At 49.2% G+C, this 26252-nt stretch overlaps 3 protein-coding genes across 3 annotated transcripts in view; 2 read left to right on the forward strand and 1 right to left on the reverse strand.

The window, feature by feature from the left end:
* Positions 1 to 5117: 5117 nt before the first annotated feature.
* LOC123029957 (caveolin-2-like) lies at positions 5118 to 9461 on the forward strand. The gene is made up of 3 exons (XM_044443425.1): positions 5118 to 5444; positions 5788 to 5975; positions 9308 to 9461. Exons 1-3 carry the CDS (start codon positions 5292 to 5294, stop codon positions 9459 to 9461), a joined length of 495 nt encoding a protein of 164 aa, XP_044299360.1. The 5' UTR covers positions 5118 to 5291.
* A 5574-nt stretch (positions 9462 to 15035) lies between these two features.
* Positions 15036 to 21867, forward strand: LOC123030088 (caveolin-3-like). Its single transcript, XM_044443697.1, has 2 exons — positions 15036 to 15236; positions 21517 to 21867. The coding sequence occupies exons 1-2, from the start codon at positions 15114 to 15116 to the stop codon at positions 21865 to 21867; spliced, it is 474 nt and encodes a 157-aa protein (XP_044299632.1). The 5' UTR covers positions 15036 to 15113.
* Positions 21868 to 23243: 1376 nt separating this feature from the next.
* Positions 23244 to 26252, reverse strand: part of ARHGAP4 (Rho GTPase activating protein 4) — a 50945-nt gene continuing 47936 nt past the window's right edge. The window contains exons 22-23 of the mRNA XM_044443708.1: positions 24956 to 25049; positions 23244 to 24857 (exon numbers count right to left, since the gene is read on the reverse strand). Coding sequence (XP_044299643.1) covers positions 24636 to 24857; positions 24956 to 25049 — 316 coding nt within the window. The 3' untranslated portion in view covers positions 23244 to 24635. The remainder of the gene's footprint in view (positions 24858 to 24955; positions 25050 to 26252) is intronic.

The raw sequence follows: 26252 nt of genomic DNA on the forward strand, positions 1-26252 counted from the left end.
CCCCCCCCCCCCCCCCCCCCGGGGGGGGGGCCCCCTCCCCCCTCCCGCCCCCCCCCCCCCCCGGGCAAACACCCCCCAGGGGGGGTGCCCCCCCCCCCCCCCCCCCCCCCCCCGTGGAGCTGCTCTCTTCGCAGCCGGCCACTTGGGTTGAGAAGACGTGCTGCGCAATGGAGGGGCGTGCCTCTGCAGGGGAGACCGAGCAAGGGGGTGCTGGGGTGCTTTGGCCTCCTGGATGGCCCGAGGGCCCTTTGGCACTTGTGGGATGCTGCCTTTGAGCAGACCTGGGCGGAGAGCCTGTTTTCTGCCATAGGCCACATGCTCGCAGCAGTCATCCGTCTGAGGGCAGAGTGGGTTTGTAGTGGGCAGAGGGCCAGCCACACGTCTTCTTTCTGATACCCCCTTTCTCCTTCTTGTTCTCCCTTTCTGCTCAGTGTGCTGCCAGATCGCTCTTGCCAGAAGTTTGCACTCGTCAGTTTTGAAACTAGGCCGAACACCACAGGTGACTTGCCCCTGGACTAGGCCAACTCCTTGGGTGGCAACTTAGGAATTTACAAAAAAGAGGAAATGCAATATGCAACGTAAGATGTAAATATGTAAATTATCAATTTCCATAAGTTAATATGTTTAGATACATGTTCAGAAGTCATCACTATAATTTAAATAGAAAGGCAGCATAGGTAACCAGGCCCCCTTCACATGGACTCTTCAAACCACTGCCTGGAGATTCCCTGGTGACAGGCCGCAGTCCTCTCTGTGCACTAGAACTGGAGTGCACTGGCCCTGCAAACAGAGAACAGACCTCAGGCAGGTCTTCAAATGGAGGACCACTCTCTGCAAAAGGCAATGCCTGACCACCCTACAACTCCTGCTTGAAAAACATCCTAACGCTTTGTATTGTCCATCAGGCATAGGGTTCAAACTACAAAGCAACAGTGGCCCTAAGATGAAGCCAAATGATCTGGCTGCCTCACCAGGAGGACCATATTTGGCCCGTGCTTCAGGTACGGTCTCCCACAGTCCTCACTGGCTTCCATGAGGCTTCTGCAGAAAAAAACTCCACAAAATCATTCCCCTTTAGTGTCGGTGCCGTCTGGATTTTCCGCCTCCTCAAGACACAAACTCTCTTCAGAACCCACACATCCATAATGACAACATGCAGCAGCATGATAGATAAGCATTCCTTTAGTGTTATACAGAACTAGTAAAACTTAGTGCAGCAGTGTTAGTTGGAACTTGTATCACCCATTTGTGGGAGATACACGTTCCATGTTTATTGGGAAATACAGCGCACCACACACAAGTACTTGGCTTCGACAATGGTAGGATTCTAGGGGAAACTTGGAGAAGTCTGGCAAGGGAAATACAATGACAGATGAGTAGTGGATTACTTAAGCTTGTTCCGAAAACTGTCGAGACCTGGTTTCTGGGTAGAATGCCAGCAAACAAACCTTGGAACACTTCGAAGGAACATGATGAGGTGCCAAGTCCTGTTGCATCATTTCAATCGACCTTGACAGGAAAAGTTTCATGGATTATTCCCTGTAAATTGATGTAATTGCTCTATGGATGTGTATGTGTGGGATGCTATTTGGATTTCCTGTCTCAGGCATCAAAATGCCTTGAGTCAGCTCTGACAATAAATGCACTAAAAGCAGATTAAGCTGTAGGTGCCCCACTGATAGTCCACCATCTGGGTCCACTGCTCTTTAGAAGCAAAAATAATGTTAGTGCAGACAGTGGCATCCTGATCCCTGAGCTGGGCATCTCTGAAATTTGTGCATGCAATGTCAGCAAGTTAACCTCCTTCTCTAAAAAACTGAAGGCAGGAGGAAGGAGGAACCCAAAGAGAGAGGCCTGGTTTGGGCTGTTGGGTTTAGAGAACTCTGGGACTTCTTTGGCATCCACATCTCCTAGCAACCCAGGCTGGGACTCCACTATTGGCATCTTTACTCTTCCTTGCCTGCTTCTCCCCGATATACTCCACCCTTGTACCCTTCCTTCCAGCCAATGTCGCTGGGTCCTGGTACCCCATCATGTTGCCTGCCCTTCTTCTCTCACCACATCTGCAGCTGCCCTACAGGCATTCTTTCATCACAGCATACACTTGTGCAGTGTGGAGGAAGGAAATGGCCTGCTTGAAGAACCATCTCCACTCAAGTTCCAGAGTACAATCTATCAGACTTTTACAGGTGAAATGCATCTGCCAGCGCTGCCGGGAGAAAGCCCCCTGAACAAGTCCAGAAAGGCTGTCTCCCCCTCCTAAGTGAGACCCAAGTTTTCATGCAAACATGACCTGTGCCTTGGAAAACTGCTGATGCAGAAGTGCTCAGTACGGAGGTAAATGGCAGTGCAGACTCCGCTGGAGTGACAGCCAAGGCATTCTCTGGTGATATAACTGCATTTTCCACACAGCAACTTCCCCTCAGTAACACGTCAGCCATCCTTTCCCAAGCAGAGCCACCCCCACCCCTTGCATCTCTATGAAGCTTTGTGAGTATTGCATTAATCTGTATCCAAGCACTATCTGTAATCTGTACACAATCTGTAATCAAGCACAAAAGCAAGAAAACTAAGAGAAATCACACTCGGCAGCAAAGGGTGGCTACTTTATCTTATTGGGTGAGTGAGGGGGGCTGTCAGCAGACATTTTGACAAATGAGGCGGAAAATCCAAACAGCGCCCCCCTCCAACACTAAGACGGGAGGAGCATGAGAACAACTGATCTCTTGCCTGTTCGTGGAATTCTGAAGCCGCTGCGCAAAGGGGACGACTCACTCTGCTTCGGAGCATGCCCTTTTGTTCTTGCGCCGCCTTGGCACATTATGTGTGCAGTGCCCTCTTCCTCACATTGCAATTTCAACAGGCTGGCGAAAGCCACTGCTACATGGATCCTCCACCTGCACAAGCTTGTGCGCGTGGCACATGAGAGGAACGAGCAGGTGGTCACTGGTGTCTCCAAAATCCCAGGTGTCAACATCTGGCTGCCCTGCATGGTGCTTCCACAGGAGCCCTCTTTTGAACCTGCAGGAGTGCCAGTCTTGACGGAATGGCTTTGGCATCATCCCTAGGGAGATAGCATGCCATTGCTCCTGCCCTACCTTGCAAAGCACCACCACTGGGGGTGGGATCGATCAACAGGAGCGTCCAGGATTCACGGAGGACACTGAAAGAGCCCCAACCTCATCACATCACCACCAGGGGGAAAGAACGATGACTTCTGTGAGGTTCAGATTGTTCATAAGGGCCCTGCACAATATTCTGTATTCTCTCGATGCCTAAAAATCCTTCCTCCTTCTTCCTCCTTCTCAAGAGTATGATCATGTCTTCACAAATCAGTTTTTTTCCCTTTCCTCTTTGCATCACTACCCCCAACCAAGTGGCTTTTTGAAGCATCCTGCCTGGATCTGGAGATCTTGAACGTGGATATATTTTGGGTGATCTTTAGTTTGGGCCTAATGAAGATATTGGACCGATACAAATTTTGGAATTCTGCTTGTTCCCAGTATTTTTTGCTTTTCATAAACACAATTTGTATAGATAGAAGGTGAGACTATTCACATCTTTAGAAAAATAGAGGCCTCTAAATGCATTCCAGCCTGTTCAAAGAAGGTGTCGCCCACTGCCTCATCATTGGCCCAGTTAAAGAAGCAAGGAACACCTCCTCCCTTTGTGTTGTAGGTGGATGAACAGACGGATGGATGGGTGGATGGATGGATGGAAGGAAGAAAGGAAGGAAGGAAGGAAAAAGCGATCAATCAGGGGATGCCAGCATGATGGTGTTTCCATATATCACATCGGAACAATAAGGGCACGCAGAGGCATTCTTAAGGGCTGCTTTCTGTGGAGGTGCACTGAAGTGCAAAGGCTGGCTTTTTCCTGAAAGAAATACATAGCATTAAGGGGCTAAAGATAGATACAGACGACTTTTAACTGCGTATGTTCACCTTTGTTTTAAACATCTTTCCTGTGTATTCCTTTACACACTGTACAATGGTTGTTTACCCATCTCTATACCAAGGGAATATAGTTGACCAGTGAGGATTTCTGAATGTACGGTCACTGCAGCAACTGGAGGGCCTCCCTGCAAAAGGGAGGGGGAGCAAGTGGGGAACCTCCCACCCTCCATCTCAGAGGGATTCCAAAATTGAACATGGACAGGCGAGAGCATGCAAAGGGAGTGACTTTACTGCAAACGTGTGTTAACCTGAAGAGATCCAAAACCAACCCAAGGGGCTGAGACTAAGGGGCATGGGGAACCAGGAGGAAGTCTATTACATGCGCATTTGAAAACAAAGGTCAGGCTTTCTTAAGATTTGCTGTTCTGAGGGCCTCTTGGGACCCATGAATGGATTGCACCAGCCTTCCCTGAGCCAGTGCCCAGGTACTTCCGCCTCTTGGACTAGATCAAGGGGTACCGGGCCAAGGAAGGCTGCCCTACTCTGCCTGCACTTCCATGGAAAAAAGGGGGAAATATAAGGTGCTGATATTAAAATCCTGCATGGCAGTTCTTGTCCCCATGTGTCTTCTACGCGATGGCTGAATGCGCATAGACTGAGAAGGTACAATTGGCCACAGCAGTCTTGCATGTATCAGTGCACCCACCACACGGAAATGTGTGCATTCAGCCCATCCAGCCAATTCCATGCAACTTTATGTACAAAATGTTCCTAGCATGTGAAACATTTGTAGGCCACTGTCCTGAACTACTGATGGGAAATCACAGCCACTAGATGGTGTCCCACATCAACAGGTCCCATTTGGTGCAAACCCTGTTTAATTCACCTGGCTCTGAGCCCCTCTGGTGTGTCCCACTGCACCCCATTTTGCTCCCAGGTCCAAGAATATCCCATTCTTGCATATATTTAGCTGGCCTGCCCGTTGCCCCTTTCCTGCTCCTCCGCAAATATGGAATGGTGGAGGAATGGTGGCATATTTATACCGCTTGTCCCAATGCATGTGGCTCACCCAGCGGCTGCAAATACCAGGCGGGGGCGTGCAGTTGCTGAGATCCACCCCGCTCAGCTCCCTTTGCCCTCCAATCTGTGCTGGCCAAAGCTGAGAATAGAACAGGAATCAGATTCCTGCACACAGACTGGGAAAGACTGCAAGGGGAGACTGGTTAGATTAGTTTAATAAGAACAGGCAGGATCCGCTCAATAAAACAGGTAGCACACACAACAGGGGGAAACGGTGGAGACAGAACGATCAGGAGGCGTCCAAGAGCATTCCTGGTGGACTCTTCCTTTAGAGAGAGCTTCTGGGTTGATCCCAAGCCCCTCCCTCCCAACAAGATGATCAATGATGAATATCTGATCGAGTGCAAATTAGACCCAGAAGACCCTCAATTGCGGGAGCAAGGATCTACTATGGTCCCACAGTCTGCTGTCAACATACCACCCAAAGTGGACCCCCGGGACCCACGTGGGATCAACCAGCACCTCAAGGTAACCAAGTGTAGCCCACCCCTGACTGGAGGCTACCCGTGTCTTTGAGTTCCTCAAAGCTAAGGGAATGGCTCCAACCTCTCTCCTCCTACCCAAAGTGGGACTTGTGTTTCCATCAGACCCCAATCTCCTCCCATGTTTGGAGTATAGGCCTGCAAACATCTCTCAGCTTCAGCTCAACCCATTTCCACCCCTGCCCCCAACTGGCTACTGCCTGTTACATGTCCCAAAGCCCCTCAGCAATAAAGCACAGGCTTCCAAGATGCTTTGCTCTACACCTCCTAAAATTTTCTCTTTCCCCTTGAACATCCTTAGTGACCTGATGCCCTCTTCTTCCCTACAGTTGGAATTCTCTGACATCCTCGCTGAACCTTCCTCGTTCCGCAGTTTTGACCGGGTATGGACGTGGAGTGACATAATCTTTGAGAGCTCACGCCTCTGGTGCTACCGTATCATCTCGGTGCTTTGTGCTGTGCCCGTCTCCTTGCTCTCGGGCTTTCTCTTTGCCTGCCTAGGTTGCCTGCATATCTGGTGAGGCTCCCTCCTCTTTGCACTGCCTTCTCGTGCTCACCGGGTCTACCCCTTCTCATGGCCAACCTGAGGCCCTTTGCCATTCACCCATCCACTGACTATTAACAAGGCCGCCTCTGATGGTCTCTGGGGAACTGCCGACACTGCATGGAGGCCATGTTATTCCAACACAGGGGTCTTCCAGTGTGCTCCTGAGGTTTTTTTACATGCTTATCGGATGCTCTTCCATAAGCAGATTACTAGCAGCAAACCAGTTCCACTGAAAGCCCATCTGCGAGCTCCTGACAGTGCCAGCTCCAGGTTTGCCTGAGAAACCCTCACGGGGCCCCCTTCTCACCACCATCTCCTCCTCCTCAGCAGTGTCACCCCCTGCTGGTTCGCCTGCAGGCAGAGTGACGGAGAGCAAAGGCTGGGCATCTCCTGCGCTGCCTGCTCAGCACCACCACTCTCTGGGACAGAGTGAGAGGTGGGGCAACACGCAGGTTGCCGAAGTGAAGAGGAGCAACAAGACCAGGGGCCCTGGCCAGTGGGCCCCTGAGGGGGAGGGCCCTTCGCCAGTGCCCACCCATGCCTTCCTTCAACCCCAGCCCTGACTGCTGCCCATCATTTCCCCATTACAATTTGGCACAGAGGGAGCTGAGTGCATTTCTGGGACACGCTGAGCCTTGCCAGGCCCGGCCAGTGCTTCTCTGTAGATCCAGAGCAGAGGTGCATAGCCCAAATCTAATCCTCTGCCCACCCCCCCCCCACCTGCATGTAGTAAGGAGGCTACTTTTGAATAGCCAGGAAAGAGGACATCATTATATGACAGGTGCAGATGCTAACATAAACAAAATATGAGCATTTAGAAGTAGTTACTATAGAAATAGAAACACTAACATCTCATTTTATCCAATGTTAGTCCTACTTAGAGTTAATTCATTGAAATGAATGGGATTTAGTCATGACTAACATGCCTATGGGTTTCCTCTAAGTACGACTAATATTGGACAGAGTGTGAATGACTGTGATCAGCTGGCACCTTGCTCAGCCGGCCATTTAGTTACCGCTGATGGGCAGTGTCAAGGCCTCTGCTCTCTCTTCAGCTGGTTATCTTTGAAAGGGGCTTGGACAGCCGTTCAAATAAAGGGCAGACCTCTGGGGGGGGGGGAGCGGGGGGGCACATGGCCACCTAGGTCCTACCATGCCCCACCTCCAATGCTTCCTGCACCTTCACTGGCCTTTTCCCACTCCAAGGTGTTTCATGACATGTTGCCCATTACTTCCCAATCCCCCTGGCCATCTTCTGCATCAGCAGCTCATTTGAGGAAGCATGCATCCACCCTTTCCTGCCCCATGGGTGCTCACTGAGGGCATGGGAAAAATTAGGAAGGGGCAAAGCAGGAAGGAACAAAGCACACCCCAAGCTCTTCATCCTCCTCCAGGGCTCTCTTCATCCCTGCAACACTCAGGCAAGTCAATCTGCAGAGTGTCCCCTGAAGAAAGAGAAAAATGGCGCATGGCGCTTGTACTTACTGGCACATTAAGGGCTGGCAAAGGCCAAAGTTGCATTTTGCAGCTTCCAAACCAGCCTACTGTGATTGCTGAGCAGCAAGGGGCAGGTCATGGGCAATTCTAGAAGTGGCCACTTAGGGACCCCATCAACCTCTCCCCACTTGGTGGCCACAGATCACGCACAAAGCAAGGGGCAACCACAGAACCAAACGATTCCCTCAAGGACGCTTTGCGGAAAAGGATGGTACGGAGGAGAAACGCCAGCAGCCAAGGCCAACGGGCACCAAATGTGGCCAAGAGCCACATCAGGGTCATACAAATAGACATTGCTGGCGCTTGTGGGGTGGGGCAGGGGGAGAAATAGGCAGTAAGGCAAGGGTAGTTCATGACAAAACAGCCCCCAGTCCCACCTAGTCCCCCCATTGTACTGTGAGTTGTAGTAGGGCCAGAATCAGGAATAAGAACAATTTGGTACCTGGCAAGGCTCCTCCTGGCAAGATGGCCCACTAGCAAACCCCACCTTTCACCCTGAACTTCCTGGCCTGGTTTCTCCTCCATCTTGCTGTCTGATGGTGATTATGGATTCTGGTCTTACAGCAGCCCCCTCTCCCTCATCTTGACACTCCTCTAAAGCCCACAAAGAACTTTTCTCTCCCCCATCCTGTCCCAACCATCATTTTGCATTTATAATTCCTTCTACATGGCTTATTCCCTAGACAAGCAGCAGCAAAACTTTGCCAGCCTTGAGAGAAAAAAAGGATACTTCAAGTACATACAATTCTGCAACTCACTTAAGTATCCGAGCATGGACACTTCACTTAAGGCATAACACCCTCTGCACATTCCAAAAGAAAAAATGGCCTACAACTCCCAGCATGCCCCGGCCATTTCTTGTGACCAGATGTGCAGCAGATTGTGCCCTTAAATTACAGCACCATCTTGACAATGAGAATCAGATAGAGTCTGCTTCTGCTACCCTGATGCTAAACACATTTACTTGGGAAGAAGCAACATTTTCTTGCGTGAAAAATAATATATTTTCAAGTACAAATAACAAAATGAGCATCTGCAAAACCATATACGTGTACACACTTGACTGTAAAATAGCTTTTCCTAATTGTTGCTTTCCAGTGGTGTTAGACTAAGGAATTCTCTGCATGAGGTATTTCTTGTACGCTCACAATCCTCCCATTCATGGAAGTTTGTGGGGTCTTTCTCTCAAACTTTCAAACCTGAACAAAAACCAGAAGAAAGCCTTCTAGAAAAGTTGCAAATCCACTCTACTGTTGCCGTAGCCCAGCAGAACCCTTTGGCTGATTAACAGAATATGTAGAAAGGCGCAGCAATGCAAACCCCAAGAAAAAAGTCCTATGTAAAGGACCCATTTTTCTTCCCTCAATGAAAATGGAAGGAGGTGGCTCAATAAAGCATAACTCTGGCCAGCCCGAGCCAGCAGGGCCATCGGATGGGGCTGATGGAAGTTCTAGTCCACCACATCTAGAAGATGCCACTTTGAGAAAGGCCCATCCAGACCAAAACAGAAATGCCACCAGCTAGTTTTGATTGTAGCCATCATTTTAGTCAGGAATGGTCTACTTCCAGTCTTCCAGAAGTTCTGGACTACAACTACCATCAACTCTAGCCAGCCTAACCAATGATACGGGATCATGGGAGCTGGAGTCACAAGCAAAAACATCTGGAGGACCACAAGTTGCTGACCCCTCATCCTTACAGCAACCTGAACTTGGACTTTGCTTCGTGTAAGTTAGGAAGGTGTTAGGATGGCTTAGTCAAGGCCAACCTCTTACCGTGTTTCCCTCTTCTCGCTCTCTCCATAGGTGTGTGATGCCCTGTATCCAGCTGTGCACAATGGCCATGCCGCCAGTGCGCACCCTGTGGGCCAGCATCCTGGATGTTGCAGTAGCCCCGCTTTTCATCAGCCTGGGACGCTGCTGCAGTGCCATCTACCTCACCATCACCAGTCGGGAGTGACACAGGCAGCCCATCCCCGAAAGCCTCTGCTTCTTCAAAGAGCTTTGATTTCTCACATGAGGCAAGAAGGGACAGAGAGCATTTTAGCTCTATCCTGGAAAGGGCGGGGGGGGGGGGTTGTGTGCATGGAGCTGTGGGGGAGGAAGCCAGAGGGAAGGAAAAGGGAGAGATGGGACAATGAGGAAAATGGTGCTGCAGAGGAACAGACTGAAATTCAACACCCACATTTTACTTCATTCTGTCCCCGCTTTGCCCAGATCTGTGAAGGCATCAGAGAGGGGGCCCAGCACATCTCCCCACTGGGAAGCTGGAAAGGCATTAGTCCAGGTTCCCAGACCCACCCTAAAATTCTACTCCATGCAATCACCAATTAATCCAGCAAAAGTGATCTAACCCTTCCTACATCGCCCACTTGATATCCTCTTATGAGGGGATCCTAAACTGACACTTTGGGGTAGGGGCTTCATGTGGATGGAAAGCAGTAAATGGAGCAACTTCATACCCAGTGCTGAGCTCTGGCAAAACCACCCGCTGCTTCAGTGGGGACCACCCCCTACCCTCTCCAAGCCCACCTCCACAGCAATAGTTGGGATTTCAGAGGCTGTCAATTCTTGCTGCTCCCTTGCTATAATAAAACAAAAAAACCATGAAGTTGTGTTGCTTCTGTTGCATTTGGCTTTTCTTGGTTCTCTTCTGGCGACTTGGCACAAGTGGGGCGGAAATGAGGGCTGTGTGAAACAGAGAGGATGGTGGGGTGTGGGGATCAGTGTGGGGACTGAGGCTATAGGAAGGGGTGGACTGGAACCCCCCATGCTCAGCTTCCTTTAGTGCAGCTGCACTGGCCTTCATGACAGGGCCATCCAACCTCTGGCAGCCTGAGGGCCCAGCTCCATTTTGGAGAAGCTCTCCAGGGCAGGTGGGACCAAAGGTGAAGGGACATGGGGCCAAAATACCAGCCTATTTTAACATAAAGCTCTCACCAGTGAGCCTTAGGAAAGGCATGTCAGCATTTTAGAAGGGAAAGGGGAAAGCTGGGAACAGGTAATTGGGGGAAAGGGGCCCCAGGCAGGCTGGACTGGGCTTCCCAGGCCAAGGACCCCTCTTGCATGAGTTGCCACCCAGTTCTTCCCGAGTTCAGCAAATTTAGCAGCCTTGCTGCTAAGCACACGTGCACAGCGCTGCAGTCCAAATCTGTCTCCCTCAACTAGCAAAGGGAACTCGCACACAGGCAGAGCGCCTGGAACCACACCCAAACAGGCCCCATTTCCGTTGCATGCTGCTGCCAGGAACACGGCAGGTGGCAGCTGGCGGTGTCCATCACTGTGGTCCCCCTTAAAGCTTTGGCTGGCAGCCAGCCAGCTCCGTGCGCTGGTGCAGCCAGTGGAACAGGACGGGTACATGGCTCCCTCAGCCAGCCACACCTCTGCGCTGGCTTGAGGCCACTCTAGATCTGTGCGGCTGCCAATAATGCCAGCACCGGCAGCTGCGCATGGGAAGAGCCCAGCACGGTGGCCCAGCTCTGATGTCGGTGCATCTCAGTGCCAGGAGATCCATGCTCCAGCCCTAAAAACTCCACAGGTAGCCTACAGGCTACTAGACTCAACAGTAAAGCTGGGCTCAGCGTGTGGGCCCAGTTGTTGCATTACGGTCTCTCACCCTCCAGCACTCAGATGGAGGACTTGAGCTAAAAAAAAGAAACACGATGCAACTGAAACTTCTCCTTGCACACATTCCCTTTCCAATTCCTCAGTTTCTCCCACAATTGCATCTACGAGTGACATGAGCCCACATTGTCCAATAGGCTGCCTTCATGAGCATGTGGCCCAATGATGCCCTAATCCTGAAGGAGGTTCACACAAATGCCACAGCTGTGTTTCCCCATAAACAGAAGGGGCTCCAGTGTAGATCTCCCCTGATGTAAGAACAGCAGTGGACACCACAGAGCAATGCACAGACTGTGCAGAGGAATGCGCAGGACAAAAAGAGAGTCGCCCAGCTTATAGGAAGGAAACGCCTCTCCCCGCTCCAACACCTTTCCTGTGCTTGCTGCCACTGCCACCTCCAGCAAGCAGGGAAGAAGGCTGGCTGCTGGGACTGGCAGCTGGAGCACCACTTGCAACACCCCTTTCTGCATCCTGCAGCTGCCCGACAGGAAAGATTGCTGGTTGTGCAATTGGAGGTCCGCAAATATTGTGGGCTTCCTCTTGGCTTGGTTCACCTTGCAGGCCAAGCCGAGCACAAGAAGAAATCAGTGGATGCTACAGGGATGGATTCCAAAAAAGTTCATCCTAACCCTGTAATACTGCATTGTCCAGCTGGAAAATGCACACTCAGCATTCCTAACTGGAAGACAACAAGAAATACAGGTTAAAGTTGTGTCTATGTGACTCAAGAGCAGGACCACTGTTAGGCCTGAAGGTGATCCAGGCCAGAAAACAAATAATTCCAGAATGTATTGACAAGGGATAGCAGAGTATGAAGAAAAGTTGCAGTTTATTCAAGGATGTGTTTGAAGGAGATGGACAGTTGTTGTTCTTGTGTGCTATCATGTGGTCTCCGACTTGTGGTGACCGTATGAATGAAGATGGCCAGCTAGGTATTGTTTGTAACCTAGAGACTGATACAAATATGAAGCCACATAAGGCACCTAAGGGGAAAGTACCGGCAGCATTAGTAGAGATTCCAAGAAAAGAGTTCCAAAGTTTACAATGGCAGGGAACTATTCAGCCTGTAGAGAGGTGCAGAAATCTAGTGGTGATCTGAAAGCATCAGGATGAGAACCCCAAAGAGCCATTCATGCTTCAGTTGGATGCATCCAGACATCTGGTCTAGGGAGTACTGTGCTGCAAGGGGGACAGTCAGTTTCCTCTGTAAGTAGAGCCTTACTATTTATTAGATTTATATCCCACTTCTCTCTTTTGCACTCAAAACAGCTGACATTATTCTCCTCCTCCTCCTCTCAGTTTTGTCCTTACATCAACAACCCTGTGAGGTAGATTGGGCTGAGAGTCTATGACTGGCCCAAATTCACCCAGTTGGCTCCATGGGCAAGTAGGGACTAGAACTGAGTTCACCTGAGCCCCAGTCCTGCACTCTTAACCACTACACCACACTGGTTCTCTTTAGTAGAAACAGAAAAGGGTTGTGGCCAAATATTACTACAGCCCTGGCAAAGATCTACTGGTAGAAATATCTACTAGGAGCTACCATGAGGGAGATCTGGGGAAGTTCAAGTTGAAACCATCAGTGTGGTACAGCACTTAACTTACCCATATCTGAGGAAAGTTTGTGGGAGATTCAGCATCAAATGGAGGTAACGCTCTCCAAAGACTAAAACTCATGATATTACAACATTGGCCAGAAGCAAAAGATTGTGCATCATGAGAGATAACACTGTATTTCCCAATCTGGGATTATCTTTGTGCACAGAATAGAGCAGTTCTACCAGAACCCCTTCAGACAGAAACCGTGCACAAAATGCATACGTCAGGTCTGGGAACTGAAGGTTGTCTACAATGGGCCACAGAAGCCATTTACTGACCACAAATGAATGAACCTTCATGGGGCAATCTGAAGTGGGCAGATCCTGGGAAAACCATCAACCAAAGAAATACCATTACAGCTAGAGCTACCTTCCCCAACCTGATGGCCTTCAAGGGCATTTAGACCGCAACTGCCAGAATTCCTTTCCAGCAGGGCCATTGACTAGGAATTCTGGGTACCGTGGTCCAAACATGTCTGAAAGGTACAAGGTTGGGGAAGGCTGCTGTTGAGAAATCTTGAGCAAAAGTAGATATCGCTCTGTTTAGTTTGGCAGACAAGAAACACATGATTATTGTACATAGATTATATTTCAAGGTTTGGGGAGGCAGGCTCCTTATCAGATAACTCCAGGGGGCTGGGGGGAATCGTACACAAAATAAAAGCACACTTTGCATGATAGGGGATAGCAGACACAGTGTATTCTGACAATGGCCTCCAATTTGTTGCAGCAGAATTCCAGGATTTCAGCAAGGCTTGGAATTTTGAACACAGCGCTTCAGCAGTTGGGTGCTATCAAAGTAATGACAAAGTTAGAGCAACTGAGAAAAGCAAAAGTGATGGAGACAGTGCTGTATCTAGCACTTTGAGAACAACAAAAATGTTCCATGTCAGGGGCTAAACACAAGCCCAGCATGAGGGTAAATGGGTCAAAGAACAAAGAACAAGAACAAAGACAGCAAGTAGGAGGTTGTTAGAGCCAGGAGTATCTCTTGGTGAACTGAGAAGATCGCAGCAACAAAGACAGGCCAGCCAGATATGTTCAAGCCTACAGCTTGGGAATACATTGAGCATTTGCCTCTACCCAAAAAAGACAGTCTGGCACAAAGCAGCCGCAATTCCCAGCAGAAGCCACAAACATACAGTAGAGTTTGACAACAGATGCATTTCTGAGAGATCACAGAAACATTGAAGGAAAGTAGCAGAGGAATTGGGTGATGGCATGAATTTGAATGAGGGAAAGTATCCCTTAGGGATGAGATGAGCAGGGATTCCTTGTTGTGTGCTAATCACAGCAGAGACTCACCAGAGGACAGACCAGAGAAGATGAATGCAAGAGAAGGACTGCAGCAAGGACACACCCTGCATCTCCAGGGCAGCAGGATAAAGGCAGCAGTTGAATGGAGCGAGTTATTAAGAGACTTGCAGCCCTGAAAGACTATGCATAAAACTCCAGCTTCTTTTTATGTCAGTGCTTGTCTCTATCCAAAGAAACAGGAGCTTAGCAATATGCAGTAGCTCCTGGCTTCAGTCTGATTGGGTTGTGCTTCCTGAGAGGAACCCAAAAGTTGCTAAGGCTGCTTCTGGCCATGAGTCTTTGTTTAAATAAAGCTTCTTGATTTGGAATCAAAGCTTGCTTGAATTCATGGGCTGCAGTCCACTAACTCTGGCACAATAGAGACAACCCAGATTTATGAAGAGCTCATTGATGGAACAGTTCTAATCCTTCACCAGCTGAGGATACCATTTTCTCCTCATTTAGACCAGGGGCGCTGAGCCCAAGGACTAAATTCCACCAAATGCAAGCAGAGGTGAGACCAAAATACCAAGAATATCCCGCTGTTTTAGCTATCAGTGTCTCCTGCCATTGCAACCTTTTGGAATGGGGTGAAACTGCACTAAAACTCAAACAAACACACTGCAGGATTGGAGGCTGGGGAAGTGGAGGTAGCCAGCCCTATTAGGGCTGGATTGGGACCTGAGAATATGCACCCCTGGCGGAGACCCAAAGAGCCTCTTCAGGCCAAATGAACAGCCTTAGGTCTATGGCTGGTGATTCCCCATCCCTGGCCTAGACAGACCCATTACACCCTTTTAACAATTATTCTATGCAGTGACCCAGAAAAAAAGAGCGGAGGGGAGGCCTTATAATACTACCACACTAGAAAGTATGCTAAGCCTTGCTAAAAACAACTCTGCCCTGCCCTCAAGGCAGATGTATTCTGGCTTAGAGACTGAGGACTATTTTCAGAACAGGCTTCTCCCTCTGTAAGCCCCAGTCAGGAAAGAGTTAGCAGGAGGGGAGGCGACTCAACTCGGGTCTGACAACCAGGGACAACTGGCCCGTGCAGTTGACGAAGAGGGCTGCGTGGGGAAAGGCCCCGAGGAGCCATGGCTCAGCAAGAAGAGGAAGAAGAAGTGACCCTGGGGAAGATGGACTCCCGGGACCCGCTTACCAAAGAGATTGACTTGGTGGAAAGAGACCCCAAGCAGATCAACCAGGAGGTCATAAAGGTGAGGCCATTCCTAGGATACACAGAAACGGGGAGTGGGAGGGTGAAGCCAACACTCATTGGGCCACGAGAATGAGGTGAGGTGCTGGGCAAAGCTTTCAAAAATAACTCAGCTACTGAAAACGGTTCTTTCTGCAGAGGGAGAGTGCAGACAAAGTTGTTGCAAAGCTTAGGGCAGGAGGCTGCTGTGGGCACATGCTCAGCTGGCCTTTTTATGGACTTCCAACACCCCCCCCCCTTCATTGGGTGGATATCTGCCCCAAAGAACTTACAGTCTTAAAAAAAAAAAAAAAACCTTGAGGCAAAAAAATACTGAGGCAAAATTGCAGGATATCCAGGTTTTTTAGCAACATAATTTTAAATGAATAAAATGAAGTTGGATAGCACAGCAGCAGGGGAGGGAAGAACAGGAAAGGCGGAAGTACTCGTAGCAAAGGATGGATTCAACAAAGGCTGTTACCAGCCTCCCAACCTCCCAGCACTTTCCAGGTGTGTTGGGACTACAACTCCTATCATCCCCAGTCAGCATTCAACTGTTTGCCCTAACAAATTTCAGTGGTACCTCTTATGCCCACCATGGTGATCAAAGGAGATGAGGAACTGGGACCCAATTTGAGAAAGGGCACCTGAAAACCACAGCCAACGAAGGCAGAAAAGGGGCATAGCCGATCACAGGCCTCCAGAAAAGCAGCAGCACATATAAGTTATCCACTCTATCAGCACTTGATGGGGGTTATAAATCCCAGTGCATCTGGAAGGTACCAGGTTGGGGAAGGTGGGCTATAGAGAGGTGTGGGGGAGGGGCACTCAGGGACTAACACAGCTCTCAGGTACTTCCCTTTTAAGCTATTCACCCATGCATGCTCGCTCGCTCGCTCGCTCTGTCATGCACACATGCAAACATATGCACTGAGGTGGGTTCACACATCACAACACACCCCAGCAATAGGCCACAGTGGGTGAGGGCTCTGTGAACAACCCACAGTGCACCTGGCAGATGATCAGGCTCACTGTGGGTTGCTTGCTCTCTCATCCCCCCCCCCTTCAGTCCTCCAGGTGACTTCACAGGGTGCCCTGAAGTATGGAGCCATCTTTCCTTCCCTGGTGCAATAAAAAGCCATTTTCCCTCATGGCTGTTTTGTCTGTTAAGTCTTTTTCAGAGATCACAAAAGCTGGCCTGAGAGGTATCAAAACAGGCCAGATCAGCACCTTGGAGGGACTATGTGCTTGCAAAGCAATTTTTAGATCCCCTACTAATATTTGTATTCTTTTAAAAAACATGGACTTGTACAAGTGCAGAGGAATTCAGTTCTGTAGGTCCAAAAACAGCCAGTCTTACCTGGGGGTTATCCAGGGCAGTATCTACTGTCAACCTTGGACATGATCTTAGACAGGTTACAAATAGTTTTCCTGTCCCTTTGGACTGACTTGGCCCTTGTTAAAAGGTGAGCTGTCAAGCTAAATTGAATGTGCAGATGGTGTTTGTGGCAAGATTCTCATGTGGTTGGTTTATCTATTTATTGAACTGCAGGTAGTCCCTGGGTTATGAGTAAGTTCCATTCCTGAGAAAATGGAAATTTGTCTTTAAGTCCAATTTGTTTGTAAGTCGGATCAGGTTCAGTTAGCCCTCCACATTCACAGGGGTTAGGGGCACTGGATGCCCATGAAAGTGGAAAAACCATGAATCTCTCTAGCTCCCTGCCCTCAACAAACCAATACCTTTTTTTTGTGGCAAGAAAATGCTGGAGATTTCATTTTCTGGATGGGTGGGGCAAGGGAGCATGCTTTGGAGGCCTCCCTCTCTCCCCTTTCACTTCCTCTCTCTCTATGGTGATGCTTTGGAGGCCTCCCTCACTCCCCTCTTGCTTCCTCTTTCTCTAAGGTGATGATGATTTTCCCCAGTAATTTTTTAAAATTAATAGGTTTTAGGGCAGTTTGTAAGTATGAGTCATTTGTAACTTGGACGCTTGTAATACAGGGACTGCCTGTACACTGTTCTTGCTTTTCATAATCTAAGTGCTTAGAAACATAGGAAAGTGTAAACTATCCCCTTTTCAAAGGAGCAGGCATTTTGACAGCTAGCTGCCAAACTCCAGTTTATTTTATCTTATCTTGTCTTGTCTTGATCATTGTATTTTTCATGTATTTATCATATTGTAAGCCATCCAGAGACGATTGGTATAGGGCTGGATATCCTAATAAATAAATACATAAATAAATAAAAGGGTATTTAGGTGGGGCACATGATGGTTTCTCAACAGGAACATATGCATTCATGCCTCTGTACTCTCTCACTCTCTCTCTCACAGTCACTGCCATTACCCATCTCAGTCAGTTCCCCCAGAGCAAATGGCTCTTCTACCCCTTTTCATAACAGTGTAACAAACAACAGAGGTTTGGAACTTGAGCTGAAGTCCTTCCATGGGGCACCCCAGCAGTCCAGATGCAGGCAAAGCTTGTGCTGCATATGGAAGGGATTCTGCTCTACCTTCACATGCCCTGTCACTACGCAGGGCTGGTGAGTCCATATTGCTGCCCATTCAGCACTTCTTTAGTTCAGGCAGGCACCATGTGTCTCACTCTCTGGCAGCTGCGTAGATTGGGTTGAGGGCTCCACTCTATAAAACAAAAGGCTATTTAGTAGGCTAAGGGACAGGACTATATATTTCTGCTCTCCCGTCTGCTGTGGGGCAGCCCCCCTTCAGGGAATGGGGTGAGAAGACTTCTCCCTCAGGGTGCTACGGGGGTGCACCATGGCTGGGCCATGTCTAGCAGTGCTAAAAGGCAATCCGTGCCTTCACTCAGGCAAAGGAAGCTCTCCATGTCCAACTGACAGGCGCCTCGATCTGCTTGCAGGCTTTGATAGGGCAACACAAGGGCTATTCCCACTCATGCAAAACTGGGTCTGTTTGCTAAGTCTATATAGAGAAGATTTCAGAGAGCAGCAAGGGTCAGTTTCCCTGCAGGTTATCTTAAAAAGAATTGGACAACAGAAAAATTCAGAGAGGCAACTGTTTCTGGAAATCATGCCTGTATCCATTTGCCTCTTAAGCCCCATCATCTGAGGGGTGCAAGGCCAGGGATCAGTGACTGGCAGTCACTAGGTCTATCCTGACCCTTTCAGAAGGAGCTTTAGGTGCCAAGGCAGATGCAAAGATGAGGGACTATAAGACTTGACAGCAATTCATTACGGGAGTGGGCTTGGCTGTCCCAGCACTTCAACTCTAAAATAGTCTCTGCAATTCTAGTTAGAAACATGGAGTTTAAAGCAAAGCCATCCATCCTCCATCCCATCCATGGATTTAAGCTGCCCTTTCTCTTTTGTCATACTAAAACAATGCCCAGGTTCCTTACTTCGGGCTTCTCTACACAGGGCATTTATTGTGCCCTGATCCTTCACTCATGGAAGCTGTTTTTCGTGACACTGTTATCTGCAGGAACCCTCCCACTTTGTCACCATTTTTGCAGCTTTTTAAGAGCAAGAATGATGAGGTATTACATTTTAAAGGCACAACCAATGAATTAAAGGCCAGCAATTCAGCAATTGCACTGTAGAGCAGCGCCACCTTGTGCCTACAGGCAGACAGAACAAGTAAAAACCCCACAGATAACTGGCACTTTCGTTTTCCCAGAAAGAAGACAGCAGAAAACGCTTCTGTAAAGTGCTGTGCTATGGGGAACAATTCGTGTTAAGAAGCGCTTTATTAACTATCGGTTTATCCTGTCCTAGCAATGTTTACAGTGCAACAATAAGCATTGTTGAGGTAGCTGAGAGAGGAAGAGAGATGCGACTGATAGAGATGGGGGCCAGGTCTTCACCTGTCATGGTTTATCATGTTGTGCAGCTACAATTACCACTGGTGGTTTGAGGGCAACCAGACACCCTGAAAATCCATGAATTGTTCTACCTGCAATTGGTTGTTGTGTCATCTGAATGCAGGTGACCACAATCCACCACGGGTACTGGGAAGTAGTTACTGACTTGCTTGGCAAGTAAAACCCCTTGGCACTCTTGCCAAGCTTGCCTGGGCAGCTGCTGATGCCAGCTGGGCAGCCCTTGGGGCAGGGGCTGGCCCTAGCTCACTGCCCTCCTTGTGTGGGCCTTCCTTGTGTCAGCTTCCTCCCCCACTTCCCTCATGCAATCAAGAAGGAAAATGGGAAGAAGTTGAGGTTCACACGATATGACAACCTGTCATAGCTTGTCACCCATGATAGGCTGTTGTGTTGTGTGAACCCCATCACAGTAACCCACATTTTGTGCTAATCACCTCAAGAAAGCTTGATATCCACTGGAACTTTTTATCACCTTCTTTTTCTTTTAACCATAGATATTTATTTATTTTTTGATTTATTTTTCGATTTATATCCTGCCTTTTTCCTACAAAGGGCTCAAGGCAGCTTACATCATTCTCCTCTTCCATCTTATCCCCACAACAACAACCCTGTGAGGTAGGTTGGGCTGAGAGTCTGTGACTGGCCCAAAGTCACCCAGTTGGCTCCATGGCTGAGCGGGGACTCAAACCCAGATCACCTGAGTCCCAGGCCCAGGCTCTTAACCCCTACACCACACTGGGATATGGCTTTAAGGGTGCACACTAGTAATAGGAAATATCTGAAACTTTTTTTTACAGTTATACCCCACCTTTCCTCTGCAAGGGTAGGAATCCTCCAGATTTGGTCAGCAGCTCCCATAATTCCTGACTACTGGTCATGCTGCCTGATGCTTACTGGAGTCTGAAACATTTGGAGTTGGGGAAAAACAGGTTATTTATCCTATTCTATGGAGCAGCAAACCTGGAGATCCAGCTGGTCTCACTATCCAGACACTGGCAATACCAAGAGCTGCTTTGTTTCCCTAAAGTTAATGAGTCTCATCCTTTCTTAAGGAGTCTCATCCTGTCAGGCCAGCCACCACAAATTCCCCATCAATGGTTATTAAGAAGAGACTATGTAAGGTACTGTTTGAGAGGTATTGAAGAGACTTATGTAAGGCATAACCTTGCAAACAGAATCATGGATTTTACCAGACCCCGCACAACTTGGATAGCCATACTGGACTTGCTGGTCACCTTGCTGTTTATTGTGCTTCTGGCTAAGAACTGGATGCAGTTCTCTGTCTTCAGCATTATGGTTCTATGAATTGCTGGTTACCTCACTTGATAAGGAAGTTAACTGGGCTATAAAAAGGCTGCACAGTGGGAAAAAATAAAAAATGATGCTTGGAAATGACAAAATGAATGCATCGTCAACTAAATGCCCATCATATTAATGGTGGGTGGGGGGAGCTGGGGATGGTCTGATCTGTCTGCCGCTGTTAATGGTGCTGGTGGACACCACAGGCTCCTTTTTCCTCATGAGGGAGCGCATCACTGGAAGGAAATTACAGGCTCTTAAAGCTGAGCTTAAGCAATCAGTCTGTAAAGACAAGTATCTCTGACCAAGAGGATTCCACAGGCCAGGAGGTCCCCACCATGATGGTTCTGCTCTTTACTGTCCCTCATGTGCCACTGTAAGACACTGCCTTCAAAATGGGTGCTCCCTGCACTCACCTTAATGCACAGGAGGTGCCTATTGGGGAAAGGGCTCTTTGGGACTGGCTGGACCTGAGGCTACTGCAAGCTTTCTAGATGCAACATAGTTAAATGTTTCTACAGAAATGGAGGAACAGGACATGAGGAAGCTGCCAGAGCAGCACGTAGGAAATACAGGTTGACATGTTCTGCTTAAACGAGTTTTCTCCATGGGTGTCATCATACCCCATCCAAAGGTTTTTGCCTGTGAGAATGAGAGTTGTGTGTGTGTGTGTAGGGAGTTCTCATGGAAAACTTTCAGAAGCCAGAGTTTGGAGTAGAGAAGCAGTGAGGGGAAGAGGGTGCCCAACCCTTGCCCTGACTTCTACAATTCTCCAGCAGAGTTGCAAATCAGAAGCCCAGGGAGGAGGAGAACAATTTTGGTGAGGGCAGTTACAAAGTGCAGGAGAGGTGAGCCTGCCCTCCTGCTGCTTCTCTACCCAAAATCATCTTTAGCCGTAACAGGGGTGACCGTGGGGTTTGTGAGCTGAATTTGCCTGAAATGTTTTGCCCAAGGCCAAAGTATACTTAAAACTCACCGCTAACATCTGGAAGCAGCTTCCCCTTAGCCTCAGATGTGCAAGGTGGCTATAGCTAGCCATGGAAGAATGCACTCTATGTTTGCTCAGGAGCACTGTGCTTATTCTGAAAAGGATGTCTGATTAAAACTAAGCCATGCCTGACTCGAGGCCTCTCCTCCAACCTTGCCAGGTGGACTTTGAAGATGTGATCGCCGAGCCAGAGGGTACCCACAGCTTTGACGGGGTGTGGAAGGCCAGCAGCTCCACCTTCACAGTCAGCAAGTACTGGTGCTACCGGATCCTGTCAGGGGTGCTGGGGGTGCCACTGGCCTTGCTCTGGGGCTTCCTCTTTGCCTGCGTCTCCTTCTGCCACATCTGGGGGGCTGTGCCTTGCATCAAGAGCTACCTCATAGAGGTGCAGTGCTGTGGCCGCTGCTACGCCCTCTGCATACGCACCTTCTGCGACCCACTCTTTGAAGCCGTGGGGAAGGTCTGCAGCGACGTCCGAGTGGCCCTGCGCAAGGAGCGCACCAAAGACTGAGGCTTGGTTGTGGACCAGGACGGGACTCCGGTGCTTGCTCATCCTCCTCTGCTTGTCTCCCCAGGCTGAGTCCTGATGGTGGGAACAGTCAGGCCCCAAACCTACACCTTAGTGCCCTGCCTCCATCCTCTTTTCATAAACGGCTGGCCCACGGGGGTTAATCTGAGCAAATAGGGGGAGGAATCTACGGGGAAGTTTGCCTGCACAAGCCCTGTTGAAATAAATGGGAGTCGTGCCAGAGCTCCAGTTCATTTCCCTGTGGCTTGTGTTGCCGTCCATTCCCAGTGGCATCCTCTCCATGGATCAGTGCTGCACGATACCTGTTGCCTGAGGCAGCTATTTCACAGTGGCTCTCTGTGCGGGACAGAGCATCACCCCTCCTGGTGATGGAAGAGTTCCAGATTTTGCCAAAAAGCATCCTCTCCAAGGGGTGGACAACCACAAGATCAGAGTTTGGTCCACTGCAACACTTACCTTCTCAAGCGAAGGTGTGCATAGGAATGGGGGGGCATCTGATCAGTGCCACTCTTCTCCCAGCAGGGGAAGTGAGAGCACAATGGCAACCACAGGTGCATTACAGAGCAGGCAGGAAAATGCTGCTGGGTTGGTGAACTGAGCATCACGCGTCTGTCTCTCTCTCAAGCAAAGCACACTCACAGACTTTTAGGAACTATGGAGCTGGGCTCCCCTGACTCCTTGCTCCAAGCTCAGTGGCTGCATGGAGCAGATCGTGGCCCCTTGAATGCCAGCCTGCCTCAAGGCTCAGATTGCTCTCCCATCTTAAGGGTAAGCTGAGGTGATATTCCTAAAAGGCCTGCCACCATTCAGATTTTAGCAAGGTTTCTTTCCTCCACCACTGGAGTGTTTTTGGTTTTCAGTTAAAGCTCCACTACTGGGGAATGGGCAGCTATAGGATTTAGGGTGCTATTCTATGCATGCTGGTTGGAGTATGCTGGCAGTTGTAGGATTCTTTTCTGTCTAATCAAACATAGAATTGTGCCCTGCAAGAGTGAACATGGCTGCAGCTGTTTCACAGGAGGGAGAGACCAATCTTTATCCCAAGGGTTCTTCCAGATGCCAACAACCACAGGACTTGTGCAGTTATTCCACCTTTTCTTCCTGGACAGCTTTTCCCCTGGTGAGGAAAGGACAGGAGCAGTGGGAAAGCAGGGGAGTGCTACACAAGGAAGACTTTGTTGTCTGAATCCCTACAAACCGTGCAATTGAACAAGCACAGCCCCATTTGTGAACACCTCAAGAGTCAACAGCCACCTCCAGTTTTAAGTCCCAAGTCCAGCCATTTGTGTGAGCTAATGCTTTAAAGATGAGCATTATCAGATTTTTTTTAAAAACAACAACAACAACCCTGCATTGTATGCAAATAAAGCCCAAGCAATCCTTCAGTGTCTTGTTTATTCTGTATAAAATCCCGACTGGCGGGCACTCTTTGCGGAGAGCTTACAAATCCAGTTTATTGCAAGAGACAGAAGGTTAAAGAGACAGCGAGGAATATCACAGTACGGAACCATCTCTGGTCATGGAGAAGAGGTTAATACCAGGGCCGTGTGTACACTGCAATTCTGCGGGGACACAGAAAAACAAAAACACAGGAGGGTATATTGGGCATAGAATCGCAGTTTTATCTTTCTTAAGAGCAAATATCTAGTTGAAATGGCTGCAAAGATATGCTTGAAAGTGGGGGTTCAATCTGTATTGAAATCTTGGAAATGCCCAAGTAAGATTTCCAGTAGCCAGACAGTGGGATTTCGGGGCCCTGTATATCCTCCCACCTCAACATTCCACTAACACGATCAGAATACATTATAAAAAAATAAGAGAATCCCCGCAAGGTTGCTTAATTTGCATGATTTATACAGATCGCAGAATTCAGCTTTTCTTTGCACAGAATTCTGAAGCAAAAAGTACACACAGCCCTGATTAATACTGAGCGGTTAAGACTTTTTTTAAAAGTGTGTGCAGAGGGGGAAGGAATAAACCGAACCTTGTATGTAGGGAAAAGAATTGGCACATGAATTCCCACCCCAACTATCTCCCCTTACTTATTGCCCCAATGTAGGAGGGTGATGCGTGCAGGGATGGATGAGGTTGCACCAGGGAGAGTGTGAAGGAAGAGTTTACAAATTCAGACAAATGTGTAAAGCACCATGGGATTCGTCGCGGGGGGCTGGAAGGAGGAAGAAAGAGGAGCACACGGCTGGCGAAGGCCTGTGTGAAGCGTGTTAGGAACAGAACACACGTACAAGAGACAGCCCTCCCTTTCAACATTTGCATCGTAACCCACTAGACAATATTCCCCTCCCACAGCCAAGAACAGAACCAAGAAATGGGTCCCTTGGACCCCAGCCCGTCTCACCGCTTTCACATGCAAATCCAAGTGCAAACCTTTTGTAGCCAAGGAGAGACTGAATGGGTGGGGTGCCAGGCCCAAGCACAACTCTTAAAAGGTTGCTATATGTTTAAGCATCCACCCACATCCACAACATCAAAACCTTCAGACTCGCCACCAGTGCATGGGAGCACTGGATAAAGCAAATGCCCCTTAAACGTTTGGCTTGGAAATCAAGCTCCGATTAAAATCAGATCATCAACTTTCCCACCACTCTCCAAAATCATTTTGCAACTGGGCTGAGAGAAAGGGAGACATCTGCCCTGAGCTGGCATTCAAAATATGAAGGGGAGTGGGGGGGATATAATCACAGTATTGGGCAGGTCAACCTGGGGACACCTTCCCCCACCCCAAGTCTGGTTCACTCTCCATTCCCCGAGGATTTGAAAACCACCCTGCCCCGCAAAAGCATCCTGTTTGCAGAGGCCTGCTTGGCAGGGGTGGCAGCCTTCCTGCTGCCCGGGTTGCTCTTCAGGGTGTCTGGTGGTTCAGGGTGGTTGAAGGGGTCATCAGCCCCCATGTGCTTCAAGCTAGTTTTTCCAAGAAGTTCCTTGAACACAGAATCCATATTTCTGGCAACCTCCTGGAAACAGGAAGAAAGGGAAGGAACGGTGAAGGCAGAAAGAGGAACTGGCAACCAGAAATGCTACTGGGAGAAGAAAAAAAAGGATAATACCTTACCTTGTCTACTTCCACACGCTTCTCTGTTGCCCCCTGCCTCTCAGAGCTGTTGCCTCCCCAGGGCCGTGGGGGGACTTCGGCCCAGCGCTCTGGCCTGGGGAAAAGCACAGGACAACGCATCAAGTTCTGGACTTCACATTGGGCGGATTCACCCAACACAGCAGATTATCATGGGTGAATTAATCTATGATTAGCCCCTCTGTGTGTGTGAGGCATGTGTGGCCACCATTGTGAATACACAGCCTACAGAATGACCAGAAGTTGCAGTATGATGTGCAAACCCAACCATCATGGGTTGATCAAGGGTTAAAGGTTGGGTGCATCGTTTAACTCTTGATTAACCAACAATGGTGGAACTCACAAGACATGCCACAACCCGCATAGGTAACCCCAATCAGCCTGATCAGAGGCGATTCTACTCAAAACAGTGGCTGCACCTGCCCCTTATTCCCTGCAGCTAATTGTTGGTTAACGAAACCATGACGGCCTGCCATGTTGTGTGAACTGGACCACTAGCTATCTAACCGCACCATTCAGGTTCTAGGCCTCATTTTGAAAACTTGCCACTTCTCTTCCCTGATCTGTAAGGTTTGGGCTGCGGAATCATCAATACGCTGATGATACCCAGCTTTACCTCTCATTCTCTACTAATCCAGGAGAGGCAGTGGCTGTGCTGAACCGGTGCTTGGCCGAGGTAAGGGAATGGATGAGGGCCAATAAACTGAAACTCAACCCAGACAAGACGGAGGTCCTGTTGGTTGGCGGATCGGGTTTCGGAGAGGGTGGATTTGACCTGGTCCTGAATGGTGCAACACTCCCTCTTAGGGATAAGGTCCGCAGCTTAGGAGTACTCCTCGACCCGGAGCTTTCTTTGGAAGCTCAGGTGACAGCGGTAGCAAGGAACGCCTTCCTTCAGCTTCGGCTGATTAATCAGCTGCGCCCCTACCTGGAGTACGACTGCCTGGCGACGGTGACACACGCGCTGGTGACTTCCCGCCTAGACTTCTGTAACGCGCTTTACGTGGGGCTTCCCCTGAAGACAGTCCGAACACTTCAATTGGTGCAAAATAGAGCTGCCAGGTTGCTGACGGGGACGGGGCGTTATGCTCACATGACTCCAGTCCTCCATCAGCTTCACTGGCTTCCCATTGAAGCCCGGGCCCAATTCAAGGTGTTGATTATGACCTACAAAGCCCTAAACGGCTTGGGTCCTGGCTACCTGAACGAGCGCTTACGTCCGTATATGCCCGACCGCCCTTTGAGATCTGCGGGAGAGTCCCTTCTCCGGGAACCCTCC

The sequence above is a fragment of the Varanus komodoensis genome, unplaced genomic scaffold (assembly GCF_004798865.1).
Source record: "Varanus komodoensis strain SLA01 unplaced genomic scaffold, ASM479886v1 scaffold42, whole genome shotgun sequence".
Classification (NCBI taxonomy): Eukaryota; Metazoa; Chordata; class Lepidosauria; order Squamata; family Varanidae; genus Varanus; species Varanus komodoensis.

Coding starts and splice junctions, on each gene's coding strand:
- LOC123029957 (XM_044443425.1), top strand. CDS start 5,292: ATGATCAATGATGAATATCTGATCGAGTGCAAATTAGACCCAGAAGAC. Junction 5,445..5,787: donor GGATCAACCAGCACCTCAAG/GTAACCAAGTGT, acceptor TCTTCCCTACAG/TTGGAATTCTCTGACATCCT. Junction 5,976..9,307: donor CTAGGTTGCCTGCATATCTG/GTGAGGCTCCCT, acceptor CTCTCTCCATAG/GTGTGTGATGCCCTGTATCC.
- LOC123030088 (XM_044443697.1), top strand. CDS start 15,114: ATGGCTCAGCAAGAAGAGGAAGAAGAAGTGACCCTGGGGAAGATGGAC. Junction 15,237..21,516: donor TCAACCAGGAGGTCATAAAG/GTGAGGCCATTC, acceptor CAACCTTGCCAG/GTGGACTTTGAAGATGTGAT.